Genomic DNA, 19,502 nt, shown 5'->3' with positions numbered 1-19,502 from the left:
GAGGATGTGAAAGCTTTAGAAAGCTTATTCCAGTGAAAGTCAACTGCAGACAGTTGCTTTTAAAATTTCCTCCCTGTCTCAAGCTGTATTCCCTCTCCTCCTATTTCTGTTATAGAAAGGGAAACTGTACAAAGCTCCCTAGGGTTTACACTGCTGATGCTGATTTTTGTGTGGCAGCCATTCAGATGCTTTGGTGATTAGCAGCAGTAAAAAGCCTTGAGGAAGATAGGCATGACATCAGAATCAGTTAAAGCTTCCCCTCATAAGAGCTTTATAATCTAAAGTTAGACAAAAGGTTTACTGGAAGGACAGTCATAGGATGTGGGTCAGAGAGTGCTGAATGTAAAGAAAGATGATGATCAGGTTGGTTCTGATGAGTATTTTATTTGCTTGGTTTTTTAACTCTGCTGTAACAAAACATTGAAGAAATAACACCCAGCTTTCTCACAGCTAGCACTTAGTTGAACAGGCCTTTTCTTCCCCCCACTAGCTACTGTTTGTGAGGCCTTCCCTTCTCCTGCACAGTCAGTATTGCTGAAATTTTTGGTCTAGCTTGGATCTGAAAGAAAAACAGACATGAACACTCAACAGTTTGTAATGCTCTCAAACTGAGGAGGAAGCACAAGCGGAGTTGGGGACAGAATAATGTAAGGAAGGCTTGGGGTGGGCATTACAACATTCTGTCTTCTCTATGCCATGCAACTCTGGCACCTTCATCCTTCTCAGATCTGTGGTAGCTTCTCCCCAACAGGGTTGCTGGGAGGAGAGGTGGAGGGCAAGGCTAGGGAGCTTAAAAGATGAAGAACTGCTGGCGTGGATGGGAAATTAGGAGGAATAGCAAAGCTGGAAAGTCTGCTTTTGTGAAATCTGTAGTTTAAGTTACCTGGGAAAGTCTCCTTACATTGCAGTATCTAGTCATTGCAGCTCCTTTTTCTTTTCAGGGGTCATAAACACTGCCTCCGAGGTCCTGGCCACAATAATAGGGGTGGGAAACATCATGTTTTGCCTTGATATGGTAGACATGATTACAAGCACAGACCACTGCTTTTACAGGTCATTTTGTGCTGTGGATATGTGACTCCTGAGTTGGTCATTTAAACTGTCTGCCTCATACAGCCACATTGCAAGATGCACCAAAGCTCAGGTGCTGCTTCATCTGGCACCTGGGACAGCAGATGCAGTGACCTACACAAGCACTTGCATGACCAGTTTCAGGGCTAATGCTGCTAATCTCTCACCTTCATGAAATTCCCTTCAAGCCCTCTCTGCCTAGTAGCAATCAGAGGCACATGCATTAAGGAATGGAGTATCTGCTGCAAGCTTCATGGATCTCTCTTCTTTTTGCCTTTTTAGGTTACCAAAAATGAACGACAGGTGATGAAGCCATTGTATGACAGGTATCGCTTGATCAAGCAGATCCTCTCCAGAGCCAACACCATCCCTATCATTGTGAGTAGAATATTCTTTTGGCAGCTGTTTATTTGGTTTAGAGCTGAGGAAACAGGAATCACCACACTTTTCCATACAGCCCAATTGCTAAGGCCAGGTCCTAACCTATCTTATCACTCAGAGACCAAGCAAATGAGTGAACCAATGACTCACCATATACTGAAGTTGGGCAAAGGTGGTCAAAGGACTCTGGTGCCCACCATGAGCCATGGGGCACATTTCACCTTGTATTGTTTCTTCTCTTTCCATTGGGCTGCTGCTGGTATTTCATCATCTTGTGTTTGGCTACAGCCTCACTTCCCTTTCCTTATCAGTCCACTCTGACCTGCAGGTCTTCCATGCTGCTGAGCTATGCAGGATTGTATGTCAGGAGCACAGACTTGTGTGGGTCTGGGTCCCGCAGGACATACCAGTCTCCTTGGCTGAGAGAAAAGGGCCAACAGTCTCCAAACACTTTGTTTGTATTAAAGAAATCCTGCAAGTGGTGTATATTCCTTCATTTGAGGTGGTGCTTTGGCAAGGAGGCACTGCCACCAGCAAGGAATCCAGTGCACCCCTCTAGAGAGCAAATGCACTATGTTTAATCTCAGACAACTTGTGTAGGTTACTTTTAAAAAGTTATTTGATCTAAAAAGTACACACAGAATACTTTTAGCCTCTCTATGGAAAGAGAACTGTTTTATCATGGTTCCCGTTTATTCTGTCTGTCATGTATTATCCTTTACCCTCTTTTTTTGCTGTTCACAAGTAGTGCTCATGTCCTGGCCACTTTTCATAGACCACCAGTGAAGCGAATAGACTGGCACGGCATTGCTCAGTACATTCACACTGAGAAGTGGCTTTTCTGCAAATAGAGGGAGGTGGTCCTGCATTTAAAACAAAACAAAAAGCTGTTTCTCCTTGAATATGCAAAGAACTCCCTAAAATGTGTGCTGTGAAGACAGTGCTGGCAATCAGGAAATATAACAAAGTTTAACACAAAGTTCTCAACACATAGTTCTGTTCCTGTTTAGACACAAAACTGGAATTGCACAGTGGCTGGTAGAGACAAGACTGGCTTTCCCCAGCCCCTTAAGCAAGAACAGTGAGAGGCTCATGCAGAGGCAGGATACATTTGAAAATCCATCCCTACATCACTAGGCACTTTAGTGGGAAATTGGGCTCCTGGAAAGCAAGCCTGTAGAGTCTTAGGTGAGCTTACAGTATAGCTCTGGAGAGCCAACCAAATGTTGTGTGTATGTATGGGCCTCGGGCTGGGGATTGTTTTCTTGCAGCCTTTACTTTGTAGTTCCTGCCCAGCCGGTATTCCAGTATCCAACCTTTTTCCTTAAAAGTGTTTGGCAATGAAGTCCCTTGCTAAGCAGCATCCTGAGAGAAAATGGCCCAATGTTTTGGGGATTTACCAGGCATGCTTTTGTCCTTTAAGAAATAGCTTTCTCCTGACGGTCCAGCAGTGAGCTGAGAATGAATGTGTGGATGAGAATGCGCTGAGAGCAGGTGGTGAAGGAGAAAGGGGTTCATAATGTAACGTACTTGTTAACACCTGTCACAGGGTTCCCCCTCCAGCAAGCGGAGAAGCCCTTTGCTGCAGCCAATTATCGAGGGTGAAACAGCTTCCTTCTTCAAGGAGATAAAGGTGAAGACCTCCAGCTGCTAACTAATTGCTCAGTTTGCATCAATTTCCCCCCTTATACCGATGAAAGAGAATGGTTGTTTGATACTTTTTTCCATCAGTGTCGGTTTCTTTGCAGTGTTCTCCTGAAAAATCAGTAGCTGCTTTAAGCCTCGCCAGTTCTGATCAAATTCTTCCCTTGTAGATAAGACTACAGTATTTCCTTTGCACTCTTTTCCACCCTTCTCCTTCCCCCTCCGCCTGCGCAAAATAGATTTTATTTTGCTCTTTAAGAAAAAAGATCACAGTTCCCTTTGTACCTTGCTGTTTTCTTGCTTCCCTCCTTTCTTTTAATGACACTAACTTGTTCTGTGGTAGTTTCTCTCACTCCAAAGCTCTGCAGTTTGCACACAGCACCATGGCAAGAATGAGCTCTCACAAAACTAACATTCACACGTGGAGCCAGCTGGGGCACTTGCGGGATCCTTCCCTACTACCATTCACGTGCTTATTTTATCCAGGGCTCTTTGTCACCACCTTGTGAAGGGTATTTCTGGGCAAGTCACATGAGGACAGAAGAAAGAACAGCTTGGTTCTGTTAGTTAATGCTTAGTCAGATTTGGATGGCAGGATTGTTGTGTTTCTTTCTCATGTTGCTGTGGGGTAGTAAGTCTGGGTGGCTGAAGACTGCTGTGATATTGGTCCTTCTTCCCCTCAGAAGGGAAGTCTGGTGTTCGACCAAGACATGTAGCATGGAGCTGGTCCCTGAATTGCTTTTTCCCCTGTTACACTGCAAGACTAACAAAAAGTGCTTCAGCACACTTGGGTCATTTTCCTGTTATCCAGCCAGAGTTTGGTTAATGGTGTAAATACTGCAGACCTAGACATCCAAGGTGGTTTGATTAGGAAGCAGTTATGGTAGATTGTATATTAATGGACTGTTTAATGCATGTATTCATTAAATGCAGGTTGCAGACTGAAAACATTAAGCTTCTGTTTGGAGGCTGCTTAATCACCACTGAGCTCTTGGTATTTTCTAGATAACTGTTGGATCAGAACTGTAATAGAGGTCTGGTGGGGACTGTTTGTGTTTATTCTATTAGCATGTTCTCTCTTTTTCACCTATGCTTGCACCCAAAGTCAAAACTTACAGCCATGAACTATGATCCTTGACCAGTATGGCTGGTGCTGCATTGTGTCAGCTCAGCAGTGTCCTGCAGAGAATACAAACCTTGAGAGATTTCTGACTGAAGATCAGGGTGACAGCCTTAAGCCCATTTACACTTACATGCCTCTTAACGCTTAACTGAGGCCCTCTGAAGTTCTATGAGGCAGCACAGAACTGCACTCAGAACTAAAGAGAGGAAATTGCCAAAAGGCCCCAGAAGTTACCCTCTGCATAGGTCCACTATGGCCAGAGCACTGCCTGTCTTGACGAGCCCCTGACATTGTTCACTGTCAGGTGTTTTGGTTTTTTGGTTCTCCTTTTTTTTTGAAGCATTTGGGAGAGTTGGATAGAAGCTTGAAAGGTGATTTGAGGTGAAGCCTTACCAAACATTTAGGTACAATATCTTGAATATCGTCCGTGTTTAAAAAAGTCCTTGGGAAGCTTGCTTGCTGAGAGTGCTGATGATGGGATACTCTGGAGATTTCATATTTGTAACTCTGGAAGATTTAAATGCCTCGTGATTGCTTGAAGATCCAAGCAGGTGCACGCCAGATGGATCTAGTCAGTGAGGATCATTCTGATTTGAGGTGTAAAGGCCAGTGCAGGTTTAAAATAAGATTCCCATATGAGTCTTGCTTATAGTGAAGGCCTTAGATGGCTGTTTCCATTCAGGTTCTTGCTAAGAATCCCTTTAATTCACTTCTTAAACAGCAAAATGCTTTAAGAGGTCTTGTGACAGCAAGATGGACTGTTTTGGCACTGAGGTCTAAACAAATGAAATTTCTGCACTTTCTTTTCCTCCCATGGGCTTCCATTGGCAGGAGGCTCACTCCTGAGCTCTGGGCCAGAGTAATTATTGGTGGCTTGGGCAGTGTGCTGATGCCCTGTAGTGAGGCAAGCGAGATGGGCTCACGGGCATCTGTGGGAACACACCTCACATGTGTCCTTGGGAGCAGTTTGTCACACTGCTTCCTTTCTCTCCAGAAGTGGAATGCAGAAGCAACTTACTCTCCCAGGAAAGGGCCCAGGAGCTCCTCTTTTGATGCCAGATTCCCCTAATACAAAGCATTCCATTTTTACTGCTTAGATTGACTTAGCAAATCCTCCTCCATGCCACAGCAGGATCAGTGTTCCCCTACTGCAGTTGGAGTTGCCCTTACCTGACAGGGCAGGATGGCATGCTTGGGAGCCAGTAAATATGGTCTCCACTCTCCAGCCTAGACTGAAGATGTTTGCGGGGTTTAAGAACAGTAGGTGACTGCTGGTTTTTATGCCTTCTGTTTAAACAATATCATTTACATTTAGAGAAATGGTCTTATCTAATAATGCTGAGTATTGCTTTAACTTTCACAAGTTCCCTGCAGATGTTCCTGAGATGTATTCAAACTTCTCTGTATCTATTACTTCTCCCCAGCTAATCTTGTTTTGAATTTTCTAGCCTCCATCTTGGTTGTAATTCTCAGCCTGTTCGAATTGCATTTTCATGGCCTAGAGCTTTAACATAAAAAGAAAACTCTGGGCAAACACTGATTTCATGTAGATGTATTTGTTTAGAAGGCAGTGACTTTAAGGATTTAATGGGACTACAGTAGGTCCTAATGTTACTTTCTCCCTTTTTGCTTGAAATATGGAAGCTATCTCTTAAGAATAGTTATACCATTCACAAGGAATCACATGAAAAAAAAAAGTAAAGAAAATGGCTTCTTTGGTCCCAGTACAACAATGTGGTTTTGCATATGCTTGAAGACTTCAGTGATACCAGCCCTCAAAAGCTATTGAAGATACACATGTGCTTAGGTGCTTCCTGGCTAGAGTTACATAGTTGTAAAGTAAATATATACACCTACCTACATACTTGAGACTTACTGTCCATGCTAACACTGATTACCTTCCTCTAATGCTTATGCCTCATTCCTTATGTTAAAGTTGAAATCTGCCTTCTAGCAATGTCTCTGCATGTCAGAGAAAACTGGGCCCTATTTCCTGACAAACCAAACGATTTCTGGACAGTGTTGCAGGACAAGCCCTACATTTGAGACTGCTGTGAATTATGAATTAGCACAAGTGCCAGCTGCAGTGAGGACTTTCAAATCTTGTGCCTATAGATTTGAACACAGCCAATTCATCAGTGTACTTCGGGGAAATTGCACTGGGCAAAGTGTTTCCACTCCAATTTTTGGTGTAGTCCAGCTAAATGGTACAGACCTGATGTTGGGAACATGTTAGCAACAGCAGTGCTTTTACAGTCAATCATATCCCACATTTGGACCATTGAAAAACTGATCTGAGCTCATTGATACCATTGTATGAGCGTTTGAGGTCTTGAATTCAGCCATTAGAGAGAGCTGTTGAGCTGCATCTATTGAGAGACTATTTCACGTTTTAACTTGGCAATCTGTATGCTGCCAGGTGTATTTGTAGGGAAACTTAGATGGCTGGTGTGCTTTATACAGTATGCATAATGGCTGTAAGTGGTTTTATTTACATCAGAATACATAAATTAAACACAGCAACAGGTTGCTAAGAACCGCAGATATTTTTCAGTCAGTTTTGTTGCCACCAAGAGTTTGTGCTTGCAGTTTCTCTGACATGCTTTGGGTATAGGGTGTCTTATTAATGGTCTTCTGGTGTCTGTATTGCTTGGCAATTGAAGTGCTTGCTCTGCCTATCCACTTCTTTTCATACCCGTTCCCCGGTGCATGCGGTGAAAGGATGTACCTGTTTCTGAGAAGGGAAGCAGTAACCTGTTCTGTTATGGGGGTGCTCTGTCCCTCTCTGTAGGAGGAAGAGGAGGGCTCTGAGGAGGACAGCAATGTGAAGCCAGATTTAACAATTACCATGAAAACAGATTTCAACGTGCGTAGCTTCTTGGATCAACTAGAAGATGATGCTGACGGCTTTGTTTCGCCAGTGGATGATAAGATGCCATCTAGGAGCAATCAGGATATGGGGCTTTCCAATCTCCATGAAGCATCCATGTATGTTGAATTCACAGGCAACTTCAAGAAGCTCTTTCTTGCTAAGATAGAATTTCATTTGTCAGAAAAGTGTCTAGATATGTTTTTTCACATTTATGATCTGAGTCAGAAGTTTTTGTGCTTTATTTTTAGATGCTATAGACCCTCATATGAAAGGGTTTGGAAAGAAACTGCCTTGTCCTGAAGCTGATGCTTGACTTCTGTATCTTTTGAATTCTAGCACTAAATAGTAGCTCCACTTCACCAGTGGCAAGCCTTTATAATGAAAACAACCCTGTACTCTAGAAGGTTTTTGAGGTTTTGGAGAGGTCATGTTGAGCTAGCTTTGCTAGTTTCAAGCAGCTAGGTCTGATACAAACACATGTAGGTGGGTAGCCTGAAGTTGTGACCATTGGATCTTGATCCCATAAAAGTCACAAAAATCAGACTCACCTTCAGCAAGTAAGTTCCGTTCAGTGAATTGTGAAATTCACACTCGACCTCCTTAGAGGCTTCAGCTTAAGTCCATGACTGTTTTGCTGAAGTAAATTCAGAGTGCTTTTTGTTGCAAGTGACATCAGGTTGCCAGAGCTGCTTGGAGGATCAGTTCCATTGCTTGGCATACCTACAACCATACATTTGTAGATTTACTCTGTGTTTCCCGTTACAGCTGTGGACATATGTATGATCCCATTTATGTTTAAACCCAACAGCCCTGAACTGTTAGAGCAGCTCCAAGAAGTCAGGGAAGAGAAAAAGCGGATCAGAAAAAAATTGAGAGACTTTGAAGATAATTTTTTCCGCCAGAATGGAAGGTAATAATTCCTCAGCTGTCTCTGTGTCCTTCAGCCACTTTCAGTCTGTTTGGCAGCTACAGAGACCTCCAAATATGGAAAGTTACCCAAATTCACTGTTACATATTGCTTCATCAGTGGTTTACCCACATTTGTAACAGTTGTCCATTAATATGGATTACTTCCCCTTCTCCTCCTCACCAAGGAACTTCAGGGACCACAGCCTCTTTGAAAACTTTGTCTCAGGACAAGCCAGTGGGAAGCAAAAGTACAGATTGTGATAATGCAGCTGCCTCTAGCACAGCTGACCAGTGGTAGACTAATGGGGGATTTTCCTCATGATGTATGTTTAGATTGTGTCCTGTTCTTGCTTGTCCTTGAGGCATTCAGACACCAGTTTAACAATTATTTCTTCTTGTGGCTGGCTTTACTGTTCTCAGAAAACGCCCCTCATTAATAGAGTGTTTTAATATATTTATACTCAAATGATCTTGTTAGTTTCTTGCCACCAGCCATCATCCTTAGAGGTGCTTGTAAAATCATTGGAAACTTAAAAGTTTCATGTAAGCTAAGAGAAATCTAATTAGATATCATCTCCCCTTTCATGCCTGTTCACATAAGTGATGTGGTACCCAGCCAGGAGTAGCTGCATGTTGTTTTGCCATGCTAGCAGGCTGACATTCAGATAGCTCTTTTAACAGTTGTGTGGAGGCTGGTGATTTCAGAGAAGCAAGGCATGCTTTGGATAAGGTTTTGCATTTGGAACCATGGGATTGTGTTCAGCCTCAATGTGCAAGCATCCCAAAGAATGCTTGAGCTGTTTGTTTGCCCTTCTTGCTTTGTTCCCCTCAGAGGAGAAAAGTTTAGTTCTTGTTCCCTGAAGGGAAGTGGAGGAGAGGAGCTGCTTTGTAGGTCTTGTTGGGGGACAGAGAGAGGCTGTTGAGGAAAGATGTCCTCTCACAGAAATTCTCATGATCTTCTTTCACTCCCATAGGAATGTGCAGAAAGAAGACCGCACTCCAATGGCTGAAGAATACAACGAATACAAGCAGATTAAGGCCAAGCTGAGGCTGCTGGAGGTCCTGATCAGTAAAAGAGATATTAGCTCCAAGATCATGTAAAGGAAAAGATTATTTTTGCCGGTAAACAAAGAGGACAGAGCACCAAATGGACAAATGCGTAAAGTGGATGCAGTGGGAGCCTGGCTGGGAAGAGCTGAGGAGCTCCCTGGGAACTGATGGGTCATTCCCAGAGGTGGGAGGGTGAGGAAAGGTGGCTTTCTCTACACTTGCTGTTGCCCACTCTTTCTCCAGGCCTGATGCCCAGAATGGAGTTTGCCAGCGTAGGAGACATGACACTGCACTCAGTGACTGCACTGAAGGGATCCTTCTGTTTTGATTTGCTTACAGATCCTGTAATATTTAGAGTATCAAAGCCAGCCATGCTATTTTTTTTCTCCCCAGGATATCATAGCAAGAGGCACAGTAGGATGAATAGTGATTAAATCATCAAATAGCTTCTACTTTCTTTTAACAGACAAGTGCCCTGACTGATCTGATGTGAAGGCACAGGCCAGATAGTGCCAAGACTGTTCTCTTGTAGCTACAGTAAAGATTTGCTCAGACTTTTGACCTGACTGCTTGGAGTCCAGCATTTTCTGTTGCTCTAGAGAAATGGTGCAAGAATCTCCCAGTCATCACCCCGAGCTGGTATGACTCACAGTTTTATCCAGGCTTGAGTTGGGTTTTCTTGATGGCCAATTCAGCTGAAGTAGAAGAAAGTACCTACATCTGCTCTGGATAGCAAAGAAAATGAGCTATGCAGCAAGGTTCTTGCTGGCTTGTTCTGCTTGGAAGGTGATACTGTAACATTATGACCATGTTTGGGCAATTGGGAAGAAAAGAGGTTTTAAAAGCTTTAAGTCAGAATCCGTTAGGATTTTGGTAGCTGATCAGTTATTTAAGATGTCAAGTATCTGGAAGACTCACCCCATTAGGACATGTGCTTTATCATGTGGGATAAACAGAAGAGTCTAAGCTGGACAGTACGTGTGGGTGTCATGCGTACTTGCTAGCATAAATTTTGTTCTTTTATGTACACCGTCAGACTCTGGGCTGCAGCAATGACACTGTTATGGTGGCAACAGGGGGTGATCTTCTCTTCCCGGTGTGTATAGGTGGGATACCAGCACAGAGCATACTGTGGGGAACTGACAGCCTAGAGCCACACTCTGCTTGTGGAAAGGGCCCGTGTCTCAGGTGTAGGTTTTGACAATTCAATGTTTTCAGATTCATTTATGAATGAAATAAAGAATCATAGAATGGTTTGGGTTGGAAAGGACCTCAAAGATCATGTAGTCTGCACCACTGCCATGGGCAGGGAAGCCTTCCACTAGACCACATTGCTCCAAGCCCCGTCCAACCTGGCCTTGAACACTGCCAGGGATGGGGCAGCCACAACTTCTCTGACTTTCAGAACAGAAAGTCATGGACATCTGGTTCGTGTCAAACAGATGCTGCCTAAAGAAGTGCAAGATGGCAAGGTCAGGGATGCACCAAGTAGCTGAGAGCTCACAATTCTGCAGTCCCAGGCCATTTGGGCTCACTTCTCACTCCAGAGCCTTGTCTGCATCCACTCAGTCTGCCCTGAGCCAGGGCTTGACCCTCATGTCCCAGAGAGAGCATTTCTGTAACGCTTTTTCTTTGACATTGACCCCCTGGGGAGCTGAAGTGCAGAAGCCAAATGGCTGAGATCAAATACAGTGCCAGTCATGGTAGCCAGGACTGGCGCAAGTCATACTGGAAGAGGCAAAAAGAAGACTCCCAGAACAACTTTCCTCCTTCCTTTACATGTGCAAGTGGGCTCATAAATACATGTGTTTGAGTTGTGGTACTCAGACTCACCCCCTTCCACTTGCTGTATGTGCTGGGTTAATTCCTTGCCAAAACTGGTGCTGTTTTGGTCTCTTCAGAATCCCATAAACCCTTCAAAAGGCAACCTTCTCCAAGTGGGTTTGCACATGCCCATTACTAGTCTGGATGAGTAAGGCAATGATGTGTGTTAATTATGAATGAAAGCACTTAGGAAGGGGGCTCCAAGGTTGTTTGCTTGGTTTTAATTTGTTTTACTGATTGCAGAGTTGCCTGTTCTATACAATATCAGTGAAGGCTGAACTTTGTATTTCCAAAGAGTCCTGAGAACTTGTGTGCTGACCTAGGGCTTGGCTTCCCAGAGGTACTGAGTTCCCATCACCTGGGAGATGTGAGGCTCTGCCTCTGCAACACTGAGCCTTTGGATGTGGTAACTGGGCTGACAGACGGGTGCAAAAGCGTCATTTGGAGATGTTTGACTGGAAGGGAAGCCTGACCAGGGTAAACCCCTGTTGGAACACAGGGCAGCCCACGAAATCAGAGCCGTGCCTTTGTACTTCAGCCTGCTCTTACGGACTCTTCCTCTCGGAGATCATAGTCGGCTCTCCCTAGATACCTTAGGTATGTTGGCTCAGTTTTGTATTGTTCAGGCACGGTTCAGCAAAGCAAAAACATGGGTGGTGAGTGTGTGCCTCAAGCTGGTCTTCATTTGGGATTTTGCTGAATGATGATGGACTAAACACTTGAATCTGGGCCTGGACATCTTTATATGGACAAGAGAAGCAGTTTCTGCCCTTTTTCATAGCCGTGCATCTTTCCAGCAGCCAAGGTTTCCCAGGAATATGTTTTCTTTGCTTACTTTTTAAAGCCTGTTTGCACTGTGTACTGATAAATTATCTGTTTTGCTGGGTTTTGCCCCTGACAAATCTTGATAAATGAATACGTAGGGAACAGTCCATTCTATTTTTAAACTGATGAGATTGTAGCATTTTCTGATGCTCAGTTACCGCTGTTTACATGGTCTATTGCTAGAGTTCAGATAGTTTATATGAAATGTAAGTACAATTAATGCACTTTAGAGAGTTTCTATTTTTGAACTTTGAAAGCTAAAAGAAACAAAACCTTAACTGAGATTGTACATTAAAACAAACAAAACCACGTACCTAGCCATCTCTCTTTTTAAACTATTCTATCCCTATGGCAAAGAAGAATTAAAACCATCTGCCTGATTGCAAAGGGAGCTGCTAGGAAAGACTGTTGTAGAGAAGAAATGAGTTTTAAACTCAGAGTCCTGGAAAGACATGTACAAATGCTCAATGTTCTGTCCTGAGTTTGCAGATGATGTGACTCCCCTCTCCCAGGCTTGCACAGGAGGAGGGCTCTGAGGCCTGAGCACTAGAATGTTGTCTTTGTATCTCCCCCAGATGATTTGACTCCCCACTAACCACAAATAGCCAGAGAGGATGTTTGCCCTGCCACACGCCTCTAAGTCAATATCTGTGTGTTTTGTTTGATGGTTTGTCTATGTCAACATCAGTGACTATTGATTGGAGGACATTAAATACAAGACTGTGTGTTTGAAAAGGTGTGAAGCACTGTACAAAAATGTACTTTATGTGATATAAATAAGCTGTTGAGTGTAAGACAACCTGTTTCCATGTCACTAGAACAGACTGTCTCCTGTAGGACGGCAGTATGGTCTGTTGGGCTTCCCATCCACTGGGGCCCTTTCAGACACGTGTGTCTGTGTGTTACCACATTATGGTACAGTAAATCGGTGTGGTTCAGTTAAATGATGGTAATGATGAATGGGTTGTTGATAAAATGAGGTTGCAAGAATTAACGATAGAGGGAAAACTTGTTATTCTTACAAGTTGCATTTGGTTTTATTCTGTTTACTCCCAAGTAAACAGTCAAATAATGGATGTTTATGTTCAAGGCAATGAAATTAAAGCATCTTATCTTTTAATCATGCTGCTAAGACATCGGTTGTTATTCCTGGTATGTGCAAGTTTCAGAGGGTGAGAATCCTCTTTGGAGATGTTTGCAAATCCATGTGATTCATTGGTACTTGAAGCAAGCCACCAAGGTGAGAGCCAAGCTATATAGCCTGTGACTGTTCCCCATGGTACCTGGAGGTGAAACTCATCCCTGTTGGTGGGGTCATCGGTGCCTGCTGCTGGCCCGGGCTGGGGCTGACATGGTGGCCAGTCAGCAGGGCCGTACTGGGGCTATGCTCTTGCCCTTGCCTTCCTGGTGGCAACCGGTATGGGTTTGGTTCATGGTGTACATACAGGCTGTGGAGTTGTGCTTCAGCTTGTGCTCTACCTTACTTCACTGTTGCTGTCCCAGATCTACTGGAGGGGGAATGCACGGGCTGCTGGCTGTGGGGAAGGGAATTTGGGTCAAGACTGGTTTCTCTGGGCCAAGGCGGAGGAGAGGGGTTTGCTTGCTTATGTGCAGATGAGGAAGTTAATTTTACATTTGGAAACTGTAACAAGTGATGTTAGTGTGGGGTAACACTGTGGAAAGGGAAGCTCGCTTCCTGCCTATCTCTGGACACTACCACATTCCTGAAGGGCAAAAAGGCCCTTTATCCCAGTGGGTGCACTTACAAAGCACCTTCTGGTTTGGCAGAGGATGCCTATTCCAGCACTGTCCCCTGCATGCGTTGCCAGAACAAATGCTGTTAGCACCAACAGCATCAGCAGAACCGGAGCAAAACCTGGGCCCTGCACTTGTTGCATGTTTGGGCTGATTTCACAGTTGTGTGCTGGGAAGTGACCGTGTTCGTTTGCCTTTGGGATGCGGTGCAGTGGTTCGTGTGCACAGACCATGCCAGAGCCTGACCCTGTAGCTGCTGGAGTTAACAACCATCTTCCTCACTGGCTGCAGCGGGAGGACAGCCCTTGGAATGAGACATGAACTCGGTACGTGTACCAGCACTTGCTGGACTCAGCTGCTCACAGTCCTTTGCCTTGTGCTCTGCGACACTGCTCTGACTCTGCACAATCTCTGTGTAGAGAGAGAAATCTCTGCCTGTCTCACCTAAACCCCTCTCACTCCTCTGCAGTTGTTTTTCTTTGCTGCCTCTGTGGTTCTTGCTCAAGAGGGGGCGAGCTGTATTAATGCTGAATGTGACAACAGGCTGGTAAGGGCTTACCTGGGGGGTTCAGTCAGAGCAGCTCTGTTTCTGCAGGGGATTGCCCATGCAGACATTTGAACAGTACAAACAACAGCGGTTCTCCAGCTGTGAAAGGGTAAATTGAAGAGACAAGTGCTGAAAAAACCCCGAGGGAGCTCATTCTCTGTAAGTGCAGTCAGTGAAATCCCAGCGCGGCTGAAAGCCAGCAGTGCTGTTGGGTTTGCAATAGTGCTCAACAGCACACCACCATTTCTGTGGGGTTTTTCACAGCCCGGGTACTGAACTTGGCCCAGCCTCGGCTGGAAAAGTGACAAAAGAGCACTTCTTGGAAAAGATGAAAGACTGAAACTGTGCTGCAAAGTGTGCGTGGCTCAGGCTGGCACTAAGCAGGATTTCCCCTTTCTCCTTTGGGGTTTACTGAAGTGCTGGTGCCTGTGCCCATCACAGCATGCAGCATCCAAGGCCCAATGTGAGACACACAGATTGGCTGTGACCAGCCCCCCTCCACCCCATGTGCCTTGGTGCCCCCACAGTAAGAAAAGTCATGGAAAACCATGTGAGAAGCCCTTGCCCTTGGAGCAGGATGTAGAGCAGTGTCTCCAGGTATCGAGAGAGCAGGTGAGTCTCACCAACCTCTCCTGGTACTTGCAGCACTAAGTGTTGGACACTTGCTGGAGTGTTTAGAGTGATCTTTGTGCCTCCCTTTGCACAGCTGCATGAGGTGGTGAACCATCTCCTAGCACACAGATATGTGAATATATTCATATGTGAATACAGATACATGAATACACAAGATACACTTGTGCAAATAACTCGGTGTATATTGGCTATTTCAGTTGGTCGGAGTGCAGCAGCCAGTACAGGGCAGGGGGGGAAAGGGGGCTGTGTCTGACAAAAACCATAATAATCACTTTTTTCCAGGCTGCAGTTGCTGTATAAAAGCAGCCCTTTGTAGGCCATACACAGCTACAGAAACTTCAGCAAACAAGGGCCTGTGTCCGTTTACATGATTTACGTAATCAAGTTTAATCTGAATCTACAGCGTGTCTTTTAAGGTAAAAGGCTCAGCAACCATTATGTGTACATTTTGTATCAAACAGGGAAATAAACCTATTTTGAGTGCAGGTGCTTGGTGGCAGTTTGTTACACGTGGGACTCTTGCTGCCCACCGGTGGTTGAGCTCTGCTCGCCCATGGCTGGGCATCAGCAACCACCCTGCCCTTGTCCCCATGGCCTTGAGCTGCCTCTTGCCACAGTGGAGAGGAGAAGCCCCGGTGATTTCACTCACCCCTGCCTTGAGTCAAGTACAACACCGCCCCAGGATGAGGTGCAAGGCAGGGCCTGAGCTGCATGTGCATAATAGCGTGCACACTGAAGGGGAGCTCACCCTAGCCCCCTCCTTCTCAGCTGAACATGACTGACATCTGCTAGTGGAAAATAGATGTGTGTATGTGTACATGAGGTATAAATGTAACTATGCACACACTTGCATGTATATATTGCATGAGAGCATACACACTTCTGCATATTGTGCATAATTACAGAGACATCTACAGTAATACAACACATGCAATACACTATATGCACAAGACACTAAACACAAAGTATATATCCTGTATATACTTATTATAAAACTGCGTAGATACTACCCAATTATACAATGCAGATCACAAAGTACACACACTTTATTGTGTTCCTAGAGAGCAGGACTATGCACATACACCCATTAATCCTACCCAGCTGCTGTGTGTTTACCTGCACGGCTGAAGGAAAAAGAGAGCAGCACCCTTCCTTTACAAGCTCAGGAATGCTGAAGCCATAAGCCCGAATGATGGAAGCCCTGTATTAAACTAGTAATTAACTATACTTGCATACACTAATGCTGTCTCACAGTGCTGCAGGTAATGGCAGCTCCCCAGGTTAACAGGGCAGCCTCCAACCTGCACCTTGCCTATACCTGCAGATGCCAGAGGAGCCTGGAGCACCCTCGGTGGCCTCCAGTGTTGTGAGGTATGAGGAAAGAAGGAGCAACGTGAAGGATGTGGGGATGAAGGACAGGGATTGACAGACCCAGGTCTGCCCTCAATACCTCTTCCACTGAGGACATGCCTGATGGGTTGAGCCTGGACAGGCAGACAGAACTCCTCTTCCTGCTCTGTCAGCAGCGACAGTGTCCCACCACAAAGGCAGCCACTCAGTCAGAATTAAACATCAGATTTATTGCATAATACTGTACTCTGTACACACACATTGAAAATAAACATTTGATATAATTGTGTATTTGTCCTCAATGCTGCATTAGAAAGAGGCTGAGGGGCTCTGTGCAACCCACAGCTTGTCTTAAAAAAACCCAGAAGCCTAAAACCTTTTGTTACGAGGTGCAAAGTTCAATACTGTCTATTGAACATGGTGCATAAATACTATGTCCTAATAACAAGTTAATGTCAAAACCACCCTAGGCTTAAAATGAGATTTACATCAAGACCTGAAAAATGAGGTGGGGGGGAGGAAATCATTCAAAGTTCCATTTAATAGAGGGCGACACTGGGGCGGGGGAGAGGATAAAGGCTCTCCAGTCTTACAGCACAGGTTTAGGTAATGATTTTGCCCACTCAATACTCCTGTACCTTTCCAGTCTCATTTATAAAGATTGCCCTTCAGGGCCACCCAGCCAAACAGCTGTCAAGTGACAAGACTCCTCTCCAACAGCAACATAAAGTGACCCCAGCTGCAAAAATAAAGCCAGTCTCCAAAGTTAGGGTTATCCCTGTAATGCGGATCTCATGCCTGTTTGTTTTCTGTGACTTGGTGAGACTGGAGAGCTCATACACACCTCGTACACTCACACACATGTACAGGTGACTCCTGAAGAAAGGTGGCAGTGGTAAGAGCAGCCCCTCACCTTGCATTGGAATAACAGCTCTGCTCAGGTGGAAAAATGGGGCTTGGCAAAGCATACGTGTCTGGCTTGGGGACTTACCCAGCTACAAACACAATGTGAGAGATGGACTTTGAGAAACCCGTTACTACAGGTAGGGTTTGCCCTTCCACAAGCCTGAACACAAACCCCACTCCAGAGGGGTCTGAGGCTTCTTTAAGGTGACACTGCTTGGAAACGGAATTTGAGACAAGTGAGGATAAACAAGCAACCCCTTCAGCCAACACATTCTCCATGAGAGAGCCTGGTGCAAAAAGACAGAGCATCCCTAATACACCACCCTGGGGTCACAAATGACATCCCAGCCCAGTACCATCCACCAAGAAGCAAAGGGCAGAAGGGTATTCCTATTCGAAGCAAGCAAGCAAGAACCAGCTTGCATTTAAAAAGGGAGGAAAAAAGGGGGGTGGAGGGGAGGGAAAAATCACAGCTTTTCAAAAAGGAGATCACTATTTCATCCTCAATTTCCATCATAGCCTAAATGCAAGGAACATCAAAATATTTAAAGTTGATTAAAAGGAGAGGTAAGTGTGTGTGTGTAGGGGCAATAAAAGCAAACTACAAGGAAGTGCTTTGAGGGCAGTGATGTCCAGTTGGAGGAAAACAACAAAAATGCCCACTGAACTAATTTTGTTCAGCAGATGAGAACATTAAGAGCAACAGCCTCTCCCTGTTGAAGCCCCACAAAATGATGGGGGAATCAGGCTGAGACTGCATCATCTCAATCTATTATTATTATTATTATTATTATTACTAATTATATCTTCCCCTCCAAGGTCCTGATCCATTCCCTTACAAAAATAAAGCCAAGCCCATTGTTTTCTTCCTCCGTACCCAAGTGTCTGTGCCTCTCCCACATGAGTCAAGCTAAGCTAAAGCCCTCATAGTGGTCGATGGCTTGCATCAGCCGGGCACTGAGGATCTCCTTGCTGCTGTACTTGGGCAGGTCCAGGAGGTTGTAGCAGGTATGTGCCACGGGCAGGTACTGCTCCCCACTGGTGGTGGACTGGATGACGATGCGCAGGCTGGACATGCCGTAGATGGGAATGCGGTCGCTGCCCGTCAGGAACACTGGGAGAAGCAGAGGGAAGGGTGGGCAGTTCAGGCACCTGAAGGCAAACTCCATCCCCACCCACGCTGCAGGACCTGTCTGGAGGGGCTGAAATGCTGAATGAACTCCATACAGGGCATGGCTGGCCTCACAGAGGAGGTGCAGAAGAGCAGAGGCAAGAAGCAAGGCCACTACTGGGTGCATGGATGAGAAAATCCCACAGTGCCCTCTTCCTTTAAAAGCTCCCTCTTAGGCCCAGGCAGGATAAAAATGAGCAAAGTCAGGGCTTGTCCAATGGGAAAGGCAGAGGGGGCACCCTCCCTGCTGCCACCCCTCCCAGGCACAGCACCTCAGTGCTGGGACCAGGGCTGGGTTCTCCTTGCTGGAGACCACCATGAGGAGGGGAGGTATCTGCTACCCTGTCACACCAATATGTGCTCTCATTTTCCTGACACATTACACACTAGCTTCTCCAGTTAGCTGACACCCTATCACTGCCCCATTGCTCCTAACAAGAGTGCTGCAGTGCCTGACAGCTCCGCTTGCAGAAGGAACCAGATGAAGTATGGGCACCGGGGGCTGCTATGAATTCACCATCTGGCAGTGCCAACAGATGGATACTGCATGCCCTTGAGAGAGACTGCATTGGATTTTGCACAACAGATATACCCCCCCCCCCCAGTGATTCCAAGGGTAAAAACAAACACAAAAGACAGTATGTTTTCTCCCTCTCTTGGTCTCACCTGACTAGCAGATAACTCAGGATGATAACCGCTCATTGCTGGATTACCTTCTAGCACTTAATGTAATATGCCATAACCCTGGAGCTCTGCAGACACTCCCACCTAAGTCTTCACTTTCAGGAGACTCTGCACCACTGCAAGATACTTACAGAGGAATTTCTTCTTCTTTTCCAAGGGAAATGCATGGAAGGTTTCCCAAAACATTCTCACAGTTGGGTGTGTTGCAGTGTAGTCTCCCTTATAGATGGCACTCTGTTAGAAAACCAGAAGGCACACCATTTCATCTGGCACTAGAAAGCAAAGACTCAGCAGAACCCAGACCTGACCCCTTCTGGTATCTGACATCAGACAGTAACAAAATGGAGCACAGGAGAGGCCAAGGGCGATAGTATGGATCAAAGATTCAACAAAGGGTTCTCCTAGCAATATATGGAAGAGGCATTAGGCCTCTAGGTATTCAGATAATCACACATGTCATGAGGAATCCTGGAGTTTCGCTTCACAGGCTGGACCCTTGGCTGTGCACTTTTTGCTCTTGTGCAGTGGAGTGAGTTTCACTGTAGGGAAAAGACAAAATCAGGGTCTTCACCTTCAGTCTTAGGTTTCATCCCTAAAACCAGCAGATGGAACTCCTTCTCCCTTGTCCTTTCTCACCCTGAATTTCCTCCCTGAGCTTCATCAGTAGCAGGAGAGCACAGTACGACACTTTTCATGTGAATGATGACAAGGTGTACAAGGAGCATTTAAACGTGAAGACATCTCATGTCCCAGGGAG

The 19,502-nt window shown here is 45.3% G+C and overlaps 2 protein-coding genes across 11 annotated transcripts in view; one reads left to right on the top strand and one right to left on the bottom strand.

Annotated features, from left to right (window-relative positions):
• Positions 1-12,819, top strand: part of FAM13A (family with sequence similarity 13 member A) — a 134,363-nt gene extending 121,544 nt beyond the window's left edge. For all 7 annotated transcript variants that reach the window (XM_061374618.1, XM_061374627.1, XM_061374636.1 and 4 more), the window contains 5 exons: positions 1,354-1,449; positions 3,002-3,085; positions 7,011-7,207; positions 7,900-8,001; positions 8,975-12,819. In XM_061374618.1, the coding sequence (XP_061230602.1) occupies positions 1,354-1,449; positions 3,002-3,085; positions 7,011-7,207; positions 7,900-8,001; positions 8,975-9,101 (606 nt within the window). In that variant the 3' untranslated portion in view covers positions 9,102-12,819. The remainder of the gene's footprint in view (positions 1-1,353; positions 1,450-3,001; positions 3,086-7,010; positions 7,208-7,899; positions 8,002-8,974) is intronic.
• Positions 12,820-16,516: 3,697 nt separating this feature from the next.
• The window catches only part of HERC3 (HECT and RLD domain containing E3 ubiquitin protein ligase 3), a 47,939-nt gene continuing 44,953 nt past the window's right edge, over positions 16,517-19,502 (bottom strand). For 2 of the 4 annotated variants that reach the window (XM_061374707.1, XM_061374734.1), the window contains 2 exons: positions 18,877-18,979; positions 16,518-18,004 (listed from right to left, as the gene is read on the bottom strand). In XM_061374707.1, coding sequence (XP_061230691.1) covers positions 17,796-18,004; positions 18,877-18,979 — 312 coding nt within the window. In that variant the 3' untranslated portion in view covers positions 16,518-17,795. Of the gene's footprint in view, positions 18,005-18,876; positions 18,980-19,502 lie in introns of all 4 variants that reach the window. The other 2 variants (XM_061374716.1, XM_061374725.1) reach the window with 2 other exon arrangements.

Source organism: Neopsephotus bourkii, unplaced genomic scaffold (genome assembly GCF_033783945.1).
Source record: "Neopsephotus bourkii isolate Nb327-2 ecotype Australia unplaced genomic scaffold, CSIRO-AGI_Nbou_v1 NB_168, whole genome shotgun sequence".
NCBI lineage: Eukaryota > Metazoa > Chordata > Aves > Psittaciformes > Psittacidae > Neopsephotus > Neopsephotus bourkii.
This window is presented reverse-complemented; position numbering and strand designations above follow the sequence as displayed.